General features: G+C 42.2%; 1 protein-coding gene across 1 annotated transcript; it reads left to right on the forward strand.

Moving 5' to 3' along the window:
* The first annotated feature begins 4,587 nt into the window (after window positions 1–4,587).
* Window positions 4,588–6,340, forward strand: LOC123407955. The gene is made up of 3 exons (XM_045101201.1): window positions 4,588–4,990; window positions 5,087–5,307; window positions 5,747–6,340. Exons 1-3 carry the CDS (start codon window positions 4,588–4,590, stop codon window positions 6,338–6,340), a joined length of 1,218 nt encoding a protein of 405 aa, XP_044957136.1.
* Window positions 6,341–12,477: the final 6,137 nt, after the last annotated feature.

Here is a 12,477-nt window from a genome sequence, read left to right on the forward strand (position 1 = left end):
GAGATGTTATATATTGTATATATGCATGATCGTGTACTATATGTAGTAGCGTCGAGTTGTTCGACCAAGCACGGATCAAGAGATGTCACTTTTCTCTATATATGTTCATGACGATATTGTGTAATTAATGGTTCCTTCAATTGCTTACTAGCTAGCGTCGAGTTCTCTCTGTATGTAGTAGCTACTGTCGACCAAGCACGAAGAAAGCGAGGTCACTTCTCTCTATATGTAGTAGCTAGCTAAAACAATATGAAACTCCTAATAAAACGCTCGAAAAACTCTACCCCCCCCCCTTTCAAAAAACACAAAAAAACCAGCGCCTGCAAGTTGCTGACGCGGGGCTGCCTTTTGATCTCGGTTGGTGTTACCAACCAGGACTAAATTTATTCCTGCCTGGGCGCCCTGCAACGGCCACGTGGAACACCTTTGGGTTCTCTTCGTAAGCCAACCGAAACTAAAGCTTTGGGCCTTTAGTCCCGATGGTTCTCTCGGTTGGAGAACCGGGACTGATGGCCCTTTTCCTACTAGTGGCATGGAGTAGCTGTGCGATAGTTGTTTTCTAGACAGCTTTCTAATCAACTTTCTTGCATACACATATATCAGAAGCAAACGTGAAAGTAAAATTATTGACACATAACATTATTTTCAATCCAAGTGAAGGTAAACAGATGTTACAATAACACAATTTCATGTAGAAAAACAAAAAATGGATCATTAAACCTGTATGATGGTAGCAAGGAAAAAGTTGAGATTGACCAACATGCCCACCGCAAAGTTTTCATCTAATAGCTTTTTCGCCTCCATACCAAGAAGGCCCAACCAACAGTCAATGAAAGGTTTGTCAACTTTCTCCACACAGGCGGGCAGCTCAGAAGATAGCAACCCATCATCGGCTCTGCCCTTGCGATCGTGGTACTCATTTATCATTGTGTCACATATGTTGAGGATGCTCACCATGCGGTTGTAGTCCACCACGTAGAAACTGAGGGAACGCATTGTAGACGTGCCATTCTTGGTGTCGTGAAGCATTTGTTTGACATTGTCATTGGCCGTGGCAACTCGTCCCTTGAGTATATCAATGGCGACGTGTACCAGGCTATGTACATCTTTAGCCTCGGTGCTCCGATTGTCCTACTTGAGGGTCGACATGCAAAACTCCTGTGTTCTTGGTTTTAAGAACCTTCTAGAGATACCCAGCCAGTTTTTATTGGTTTTGGGAACATAGAAGAAGGTTCCTAAACTGGGGTTTTTGTTACTTTTTTTTTCTTTTTCTGTTGCGTTTCTTTTTTCTTTTTGTTCTTAGCTTTTTCGTTTTTTGTTTGAAAATTTCAAATATTTATTGAAAGTGTAAAAATATATTTCTCATCTTAATTTTTCAGAATTTTAAAAAATATTCATGCTAGAAAAAATCTTGTTCAACATATTTTAAAACTTAAGAACAATTTATGAAACTTGGACATCTTTGGAAACTACAGCAAAATTCAAAACATGAATATTATTGCAATTTGCAAACAATTTTTTAAAATCAGGAACATTTTTTTAACGCCAGGAGCTTTTTAGAAATTTATAAAAAAATTGGAACAAAAGCAATCGCAACATTTTTGAAAAAATCAAGCACATTTTTTGAATCTATGAACAATTTATGAAAATGACAATTTTTTCAAATTTGGAACATTTTTTAAAAATCAAGAACAATTTTGGAACATGAACTTTTATTTAAAAAAGTAACCTTGAAAATAAAAAGGAAAAAATAAGAAAAAAACAGAAAATGACAAAAAGAAAATAAAACGGGAACATTTTTAACTCGAAATAATGTAACTCTATAATTTCATAATTTGGCCCTTCGATGTGTATGATGTATTAATTTACTCTGTAATTTTGATATGTAATATTTGTTTAACATGTATGTTATTTACATAGCTTGTCCCTTTCAATATCTTTACTAGAAATGGTGCATCCAACCACCGGTCCTACATATGACCCGTCGAGCCCGTTGGACCATCTAATGAGCAACTGGACCGAATCTGAAGCTGAGAAAAGAGATAAATATGATCATGAAAGGCCAGTACTGGGCATCGGCGCGCCGGCGCAAACGAGCGCACCGTTAGATCTATCTATGCAGCAATTGTTTCCTCGATGCAACATATTTTGTTCAGATGCAGCAATTTTTGTCAACGGTTGCAACAAAAATATAGTTGTAGCAAAAAAAAATCTACGTGATCGTAGCAAAAAAACGAAGCTGATGATGCGTAGTAGCAAAACAAAATAAGGGTCATAGCAAAACAATCCGGTGAACTCGGGTTACAACTCTGATGAACGTGTATGCAACTTTTTTAGTGAATAGTTGCAGCAAAAAAATATACCGGTTGTAGCTAAAAAATAACACGGTTGTAGCAAAAAAATCTAACGAACTCGAGTTGCAACGAAACGTGGATGTAGATTTTTTTTAATGAACAAATCGTAACAAAAATAGAAAACGCTTGTAGCAAATTTTACAACTGTTGTAGCAAATCTGGACAAAAATTATTGCATACATTGGCAAGCCACAGCCCGCGGGTCACGCGCGACTGGCCGAAGCATTCGGTCGGCGCCCCATTACGAAACGTTTCCCAATATGAAAAGGGTAGTGGTCATGGCACAATAATGCACTTAACACGGTCGAAAACAAGAAAACAGGTCCACAACTTCAAGTTAAATAAGACGCCAAAAACAAAAAAAAAACAGGTTCACAACTTCAACTTAAATAAGACAGCCAAAAAAAAGGTTCATATATTTTTTTTTCTCCCATGATAATACGTGTTTTATTCATGTCATAAAGGTCAAAGTACATGCCACGTCAAGGCCGACATGAAAAAACTATAAAGATAGCATAACATCTTTGAGCTTCGCACCGACGTTCATTGGCTGCCTCCCGCACCACCAAAACAACCATTGAACAAAAAAATGATGGATCACCTCCTCATCCAAACTCGACGCGTCTCCATCGCTGATATGCAGCTTTGCAGACCTTCTTGGTGACTCACTAAAAATGGATCCCTAGCCATTGAACGGACCAGACAGGGGCAACCCATCGGACACATCATCGAACTCCATATCTGACACCCCACCATGACTAAGACGTCGAAGAAAAAAAGCATACTTGTCATCCATGAACCACGAACACAACACGCGTTTCATCTTTTAGATGTCGATGCAAACTACAATATGCACCCACTCCTGAACTACCTTCCAAGCTATGCGCCGACGCAGGAGCAAACGCCATGGCAACAGCGAAGCCGGAGGAGACAGGTCCATTGCGAGGATGCCGCCGTCCCGACGCCATCAATTTTTGAACTGGCTTCCAAATCCATTTTCAACCATAGGACTGATGGTCTCGTCAAGAAAGGATCCAAAGAATCATTATTCAGCGACGCCATCGTCGTCGCCGAAGTCAAGATGAGAACAACCTAAAAACCTAGACTACAAAAGACTAAAAAGGATCCACATGCGTGGATCCAACGGCTCCCCTCACCACAGACGACCGATGTCGTCAACGGAGGGGAGCCGTCGTAGGACGGCAGTGAAAGATTGGCTTCTGTGGCGGCGTCTAGGGTTCCAGCCGTCTGGGACGGGAGCAAAATGATCTCGTTACCAGGGTAGAAATTAACACGTACGTGGGATGAATACGGCCTAGGCAAACAGGTCCACAACTTAAGCCAACGAATTAGTTGGATGCAATAGAAACACATTTTAAATAGGGTGTACCATTGCACATCTAAATGACTAAACAAAATATGAAAGAAAAAAAAATATACGCATGAACCTCTACATAAGATCAATGATATAGGATTTAGATATGTAAATATTTATCTTACATCTAGATGTGTTTTAGCAAAACCGTTTCAAATACTAGCCAAAACCCACAACGACATAGTAATCTAAAAAAACTTAGAGGCCTATAAGATTGGCTTCTCCACTCCTCTGCTTACTCATCGAAAGAACGCACTGCCGGCTAGCAAGGCAAGGAACAAAGCGGCGGCGGCACAATTAACCACCCTATCCTGCCGCTTGTACACTTGCTCGCGTTCTAATCGTCTCTGCGCCGATGCTTCAAGGTGTTCCCGCATGCATCTGTCTCCAGTCAAGAGCTTCCTTCTTGGCTGCCCTTATAAGGTACGCCATGCCGTCTGTGCTGCCCGGGGTTGAGTGTACATGGATCCGTGTAGGACTTCCTGGCGGCGGCGGAGCTGCAGCTGAAAAGTCGAGCATCCCCCACCGCCGGCGCTCCGGACGAGGAAGCGCTGCTCCTCCTCGAGCGCTCGCGGAAAATATCTGGTGACGGAGGAGGACAGGAGGCGCGGAAGACGCTGACGGAGCACCGCGGCGGAGCGGATCGCCGACGCCATCTCTCTAGACGGCGATGGGGTGACTTTGTTTCCACCTTCCTCCTCTAGCTGGGAGGCGCAAGGCGAAGGTCGGAGGACTGGAAGTGGACTCCCCTCCTCGGATTCGTAACTGAGCCGGAATCAGACTACAGCCACCACCATCTATATGTACACGGGCGGCGTTCTCCCAGGGAACGAGACAGCTAGCTAATAAGCAGCGTCCATGGCGACGGCGAGGAGGCGCAAGGCGAAGGCCGCCAGGGCCGCGGCCGCGGAAGCCATGAAGAAAGACAGGAAGAACGCCTACGATGCCATGGTCACAGCGGATAAGGAGTCCCGGCAAGCCGAAGCGGAGGCCAAGGAGGCCACCACGACGGCCGCGGCCAAGGCCGAGGAGTCCATGCAAGCCGTCGGCATGGCCATGGCGAAAGCCGAAGAAGCCGCCGTCATAGCCAGCGTGAAGGCGGAGGAAGCCGAGAAGGCAAGAGAAGCCTACCGCGAGGTGTGTCGGCAGGTGGACGCAGCGGCGGAGTGGGCGCAGTGCGAGGAGGAGCTCTTCGCCGCCCGGTTCCGACGCTACTGGAACCAACTCGTCGCCCGCCCCGGCGTCACCTTCCATCAAACCAGTAAGATGTATATCTACGCTCAAGCTGCATACATATATTTGACCAGTTAATTGCTCGTACTAACTTGATACACAACATCTGATGAAATCCATGTAGCATCGATCCCCGCCATGCGGTACACGCACCCTGCTCCCCATGATAGGCCCAAGGCCATGGATACCTTGCAGATCACGTCGGTGAAGATCGCAGCGGTCGACGATTGCCTGCAATGGCCGCTGCAAGTGTATGGCATCATCGCGGCACGAGATGTCTTGGATCACAAGCGCAACATTCTTTTCCACCGCCGGAGGGGTGATTGCCAAATAATCACTCAAGAGGTTAGTACGCTACGTTTACGGACTCTTACAGGCCTATTACAGGATAAATTTGAGGTAGCAATCTGTGATTGGATAAAAGGGGGAGGGAGGGTCCCACCCACCGAAAATCAGGGGGGGCGCAAGTTTAGTTGGTCGAAAGGTCCGTAAAATCTCTGTAATGAGGCCGTAGATGTAGCATTTTTGTTTTAGCTAGGTCTGCTCTTTTTGGCGCCAAACCCAAAATTTTAAGGTTTTACTTCCTCTGTACAGAATATCACTTTTGCTCCTCACTTTTACTTCAGCACACCTCACGGAGTATTTATAGTTTTAGTAGGCTAAACTTAGCCTACTAAAACTACAAGTATTTCGGTATAGAGGGAGTACCAATCAGCAGCTTTTTTTTGCTCTGCGGTTGAAGATGTTCTTAATATTTACATGGACAATTGCCATTCCCATGCAGGATCCATACCTAGCATTGACGGGCCCTAGTCGCGCCATTGCCGTGTCGAGGGACCTTTCATACATCGAGGTCTCGCTCAAGGTGAAGGGCGCGAGTAGAACTAGATCCGAGGACGGAGATTTGAGCGATCTAGTCCTGAGTTACGGGACCGGATTATGTCTCGCAGGCATTTACCCTAGCAGGCTCAGCACACTTGAACTCGAATCCAGTCACATTAATCGCTCCGTGGAGGCCACGGTCCGCATCAAAATCACCCACGGGTCATGGCCGGATGGTCTCCGAGGCGCGTTCACTGCCGGCATGAGCAGCAACAATGGCCTGGAAGTGGAGCTGCTCAATACCAGAGACGGTAGAGCTTTGCCCGTCGACTCTGAAGGTGTGGTCAAGCTCCAGCGCCGCGTCATCTCCGTCTACATCGAGGGGATGCTCAAGGTTTCCGTGGTGGCATGTTCGGTTGATGAGGAACGGGGTTTCATCGAGAAAGCTGAGGCAGTTTTCGAAGCAAAGAGACAATGTGTAAGCGTCATGGAGATTAACTTTGGGTCTTGTAGTATGCAGATTACCGTCGCTTGGTCCTGTTTCCGCCATGAGTAGTCTATATACTCAAGTTAATCTTATTCCATGGGTATTTTGTAGTGGGCAATGTTGATATATGGGTGTGGCCAGGTCTCAGTCGACTGAAATTTAACCAAGTTTTTACTTGACACTAGTAAACATGTCCGTGCAACGCACGTCTTGATCAAAGCAGCCCATTAAATTTAATATGAGTATTGGATTCTGAATTCATATTCTAGAAATTTAAAAAATAATAGAATACTATAGCATGATGATCTATGCCTCTCGAAAGGTCATGTTTAATACAAACCCCATTACTCATCATTTTACTATGTTATGTGAGGTTCAATCAGACCAAAAAGAAATCAAACCCATTTAGAAATCACAAAACTATGGTAAAGATTTCAGGAAGTTCTCTTGGGTTAAGGTGAAAGAAAAATGTGGGAATGTGAAAGAACAGATCTAAAGTGGACAACATATTGAATTAATGTGAAGATAACAATCGGAATCTAACTTTCAGTTCTAAAAATTATAAAATGTGTAATCTGAAACATGTAAAGTATGCAATATAAAAAGTGTTAGTTCTATAGAGCGACGGAAATGGCAACGGCACCCACATCCTCGCCGGCTACGGCACGACTCTCATGTCCCCGTCTGTTGCGGATGCACTCGGTACCCGTGTCAGTGCATAGTGGAACTGAGACTTCCGCATCCTCAACGGCGGTACGAACCCGTGCTTCTCCCCATTATTAATAATCCTGTTTTCTGGACCAACCATTAGAAAAACATAATATCAATTAAACAAACGGTTCATTTTTATCCAAGTCTATTCAGAGTACAAGTACTTACCTCAGCCTTTTGAGGATGTCTATATCTGGTTGGGTTTGATGCATGGACTTCTAATCTCCTTGCCAATCTTCCTCTTTATGGTTAGTAGTCCTAATTTTCATGTCTCACTTTAAACTCTTCATACTGCGATTCTATCTTGTTTGAGGCCAAACTTATCTACATTCACATGAGTATTTAGAGCTACAATTAAACTGAGAAAGCAATTGCACAAAATGATAGAAATATAAAATGATACATTTCTGAATACATATCAATCTAGTCCTTAGTAATGACCATAGCAGTTACTATATTTAGATGACAACTGAGGTATATCACGACGCTATAGGGGAAAAAGATCGCAAACTGCAAACCCAAAATACTTGAGTTTCCATGGTAACCGGAGTGACCCATCCTATGTGTAATTAAACTTCAAACTATACTTTAGAAATAAAATTATTCGATGCAGATGTCAAATACAGATACCGAATAGTCAAGTTACCTGGCATCATAGTAATTGAATTCACATAATGAAAATCATGGAAGTGCTAAGAAAAGTGATTCCATTAAGTATTGTGATATGAAATAGTTGTGCTAGCTAAGATATTTAAGTGGAAGAAATGAACACGGTTCCTTGCAAACTCTATACACAACATGCCTGTTGTACGCTATTGAACTTTAGCTCCCCCTTCATCCATTTTAGAGTCCTTATGCCTAAAAATAAAAGCACATGGTTATTGTTCATACATGAAAATTTGATGGTTCTCCAAGGGGGAGAGGTAATCAAACATCAATTCAGGAGCTATTATCAATATGAAAATATCAAATAATAAGAAAAAAGAAAATATTGCTTACAAAAAATAATATTGTACAATATGAACTCATGATATCTGCATCCTCACTTTTGACACAAGTAGATCATCTTTTAGTTGGCAACTATTAACAAAAGTATTGTTAGACTGCAGATTAAATCTATTTAATTGTTTAACACGTATGGACGCACATCCGAACTGCAAAAGAAAAGGAACAATAGTTGGTGCAGCTAATTGTCGCACCTGCATCTATGTGTAGAACAGAAAACAAATTTAGTATGAAAACTGACTACTCATTTCTCCTCAAACCAAATAAAAATGAAAGGATCATGGCCATATTTCCTCCTATTGACAGGTTTAAATTGCTGTCAAAAAAGAGAGAATAGACTCACTTGATTGAGCCATGAACGACCAAAGAATACAGCTGCAAATACTTCAGGAATAAGGGCACAAGCATGGTGTCATACATGATTTGTCCAGTTACAACTTACATGGGGATTGGGAAGCGCTAATAATTGGGCAGTTTCATGGAGTTGCATCCAGCCACCTAACCAACCTGCATGGTTAATCAATTGAGCATAATTTTGGGGGAAACCAAACCTTGGCCCCAAAGCCAAAACGCAAAATCAACACAAACAGAGCAGAGGAGGGCAGAGGAGAGGAGACGGGGAACGGGATGGAGGCGCGAGGTTCGTACCGAGATCTTGTCGGCGAGGTGGGCGAGGTCGTGGAGGCCACCGGGCTCGCCGTCGCTGTTGCCGCGCGAGTCCCCGCCGCCGCCGCTCTCGAGGAAGTCGCCGACGAGCATGGCCGGGTCCATGTCGCTCTCGTGGCTCCCGTGTTGGCTCGCACTCCCGGGCATGTCCCCCCTCCCCGCGTCCGCAGCCACAGGTGCCCCACCGCGACAGGCGACCCGCCCCTCGGCGAAACTCTCGCCGTGGACGGCGGGGCCCACCTCCGCTGCGCCGCCTCCACCACCGCGCCCGGCGGCGACAGCGCCCCGAACTCCTTGGCCACCAGCATCATCCTGCCCCGTCGGCAATGGCGACGATGATGGTGTGACGTTTTGGTGCACTTCGGCGAGGTCGGCGTGCAGGTAGGATATGGTGCTGGTGGCGACGGAGGTTAAGAGGATGTGGGCGCTAATCACGGAAGACAAGTGCAGGATGCGGATGGAGTTTGGTATTCTCCTCTGCGGTGGAGTATGGTCAGCCAATGCTAATTGCTAAGTCCACCCAGTCGTGAGGTGCTGATTAGTTCGTGTGTGTTGTGGGGCGTTTTACGGGGTGCGCGTTGTGAAATTCTTGTTTGCTTGTTTATTAGTAGTATAGATATAGATAACATGCAAGAGAGAAAAATAAATAATTAAAAAAAAAACGGATCTTAATGTAAAATCTCACGGATATAGCATCTAAGTCTCAGTCTTAGCAAGAATGTTGGTATATACAGTCTAATGTTGGATTTTATTTTTTTGCCGGGAGCCTGATATTGGATATGTTGTGCTATAGTGTATAGTTAAACTTTTTACTGGTGGTATTTCACAGGAAACACCCAGCAGAAAGAATAGAAGATATATATGAATTTCGCATGAATTTAAAGGGAATACTTCGGTTCGTGCCGAAAGTAATGACAATTTGGAAATTTTGAAGATGAAGATGGGCATGTCACTGAATCAGGTTTTTCGGGTGTCTATAGTGATTGAGTTCGCAGCCCAGACATACATATTGCTTTGTTTGCATGCAGAAACTGGTGGCCCAGCCGGTCCGTTGGATGGACCTCCTGAGGCCGAAAGCCCGAAACAAGCATATTTTTATCTGCAGCTCCGTCGGGCATCGACCTGCTGCTGCAGATCGGCCACCATAGGCTGGGGTCTGTAACGATTCACTGTACATAGGGTCATGTAGCTGTTCACTGTAGATAGGGTCCTGTAGCACGGTCAATTTGTCAGCAAATTTTGAAACAAGTGAACATATTTCAAGTTTGTGAACATTCTTTAGAAAAATAAATGTTTTTCGGAAACATGAACACTTTTTGAAAATTTTGTACAATGTGAAATTTAGAACAACTTTCAAAAACTGAACATTATTTCAGATTTCTAACATTGTTTTAATTGGGATCATTTTTTTAAAAGTATCAACATTTTCGGGAACATGATTTCTTTTCAATTTCCGAACGTTTTTGAAGTATATGAACAAACTTTGGAAAAAGGAACATATTCTGAAATTCTTAACAGATTTGGAAACGCTGACATTTTTGAAATCCAATAACACGTTTTCAAATCCAAAAAACAGCGATTTTTCCAAATTTTCCAATAATTTTGTCAATACACAATAATTTAAAAAAATAGAAATACAAAAGAATTAGAAAAAAATACAAAATAACCAAAAAAGTATTAAATAAGAGACACAACAGAAAAATGAAAACCCGTTCAGTAACCTTCTCGAACGTTCGCGAAACATGCAGAAACTTTACAGAAGTTTCTCGAGTAGAATCAATAGTGCATAATGGATATATTAAATGGGCCAGCCCAATTTAGTTCGATAGTTCGCTACCTGTGTGAAATAGTGGCAAATCTGTCAAAAAGTGCGACATATAGGAGTTTTCAGCATATCGACCTAAGTTTACCCCCTTTGAATAAGGTGTTGTCCCATTCGGCCTTGACAATAGCAGCTCCCCCACCCTCGCCCGTTGGTAAGTAGAAACTGCCGGCACAGCCCGGTCGTTTATTAGACTTCCTGAGGCCGAAACAAGCAAGCATATCCGTAGCCAGTCCGGCCATTGGCGATGTAGATCAGATACTCTATAGCGTGCCGCTACAGAACGGCTACCGTAGGTCGGGGCCTGTGATGATTCAATGTACTATGTAGTTGTCCACAGCACATAGGGTCAAGTAGCTCGGTCAATTTTTCAACAAATTGTGAAAGAAGTGAACATATTTCAAGTTTGTGTACATTATTTATAATAACAAATGTTTTCTGAAAACATAAAAACTTTCTGAAATTTTTGAACAATTTTAAATCTAGAACAAATTTTCACAAAAAGTTAGCACTATTTTAGATTTCTAACATTCTTCTAATTGTGATCATTTTTACTAAAAAAATAGAAACATTTTTTAGAACATGGTTTTTTTTAATTTCCAAACATTTTTAAAATGTATGAATGAATTTCAGAAAAAGAAACCTAATTTGAAATTCTTGATACAATTTTGAAATGTATTCATGTTTCAATTTTTGAACATATTATTAAAATATGAACACTTTTGTAAATTCCAAAAAACTATGATTTTTTTTCCAATTTTCCAACATTTTTTGTGATTACAAAACAATGTTTTAAAATAAGAATAAAAAGGAATCTAAAAAAAAATAACCCAAAATTATTAAATAAGAAACACAACAGAAAAATGAATATTGGTTCAGTAACCTTCTAGAAAGTTCACGAAATATGCAGGAACTTTAGATGATTCTTCAAACCGGGTCTTATAGATTCAGTAGTGCATAGTGGATCTATTAAATGGGCAATTTTATCGCAAGTGCGACAGCTAAGATTTTATAGCATATCCCCCTTACCTTTACCCCCTTTGAATAAAGTGTTGGCCCATTCGGCCTTGATAATAGCAAGCATATCTCCAGCCGACCAGGTCATTTGCTATGTATTCTTCCGTCCTATAATTCGTGTCTTAGGTTTGCCTAGAAATGAATGTATCTAAATACTAAAACATGATTAGATACATTCATATTTAGAGAATTTTAAGATAAGAATTTTGGAATGGAGGAGTAGATAAATATATCAGATACTCTGTAGCCTGCCGCTGCAGAACAACTACCACTAGTAGAAAAAGGATCTTTAGTCCTGGTTCGGTTGGGCCATTAGTCTCAGTTCTCAACCGGGACTAATGCTGGCCCCGGTTCGGTCCCGAACCGGGGCTAATGGCCTTTCACGTGACGGGGCTGAGAGCGATGGGGAGGGCTATTAGTCCCGGTTCGTATTACGAACCAGGGCTATTTCATCGCTTTTTTTAAGCAATTTTTGGGTTTAAGGTTTTGCACTAAATTGAATGGGCTATTTTGCTGCCCCTATTTTCCCATTTATTTGTTACATATATATTGCACATCGTCACGAATATATTACATCATCTCATCCGTCGTGCTTTGTCGAACATATTTACAAAATGTAGGCACGAGTTACGTGCACATATATGCATCTTTTTTACACTATATCATTTCATATCATTTCCGTTGAATGGCAATAGTATTCTAGTCGATCATCTAACATCTCATTATCATCTTAATCATATACCAAGTTATCATATGATACACATAAAATAAAACAAAGAAACATCATAATACATAGTCATCTCATGCATGCATCCTAATCGATCATGTCAAGTAATAATATAAACCAGAATAACTTGTCTCTCATAAGACCTAGTCCTCGCTCTTAGGTATAATGTCATAAAATAAAATAACACCTATGTCTCCATGATCAAGCACAGAGATCCAACGGTCTCCAACTTGTGGCTTGCGAACCTTCTTTTTTCTC

The sequence above is a fragment of the Hordeum vulgare genome, chromosome 7H (assembly GCF_904849725.1).
Source record: "Hordeum vulgare subsp. vulgare chromosome 7H, MorexV3_pseudomolecules_assembly, whole genome shotgun sequence".
Taxonomy (NCBI): Eukaryota; Viridiplantae; Streptophyta; class Magnoliopsida; order Poales; family Poaceae; genus Hordeum; species Hordeum vulgare.

What these genes read in the sequence shown, in the direction of transcription:
- LOC123407955 (XM_045101201.1), top strand. Translation starts at nt 4,588, where the DNA reads ATGGCGACGGCGAGGAGGCGCAAGGCGAAGGCCGCCAGGGCCGCGGCC. An exon ending in CGTCACCTTCCATCAAACCA is followed by an intron (nt 4,991 to 5,086) that starts GTAAGATGTATA and finishes AAATCCATGTAG; the next exon opens with CATCGATCCCCGCCATGCGG. An exon ending in GCCAAATAATCACTCAAGAG is followed by an intron (nt 5,308 to 5,746) that starts GTTAGTACGCTA and finishes ATTCCCATGCAG; the next exon opens with GATCCATACCTAGCATTGAC.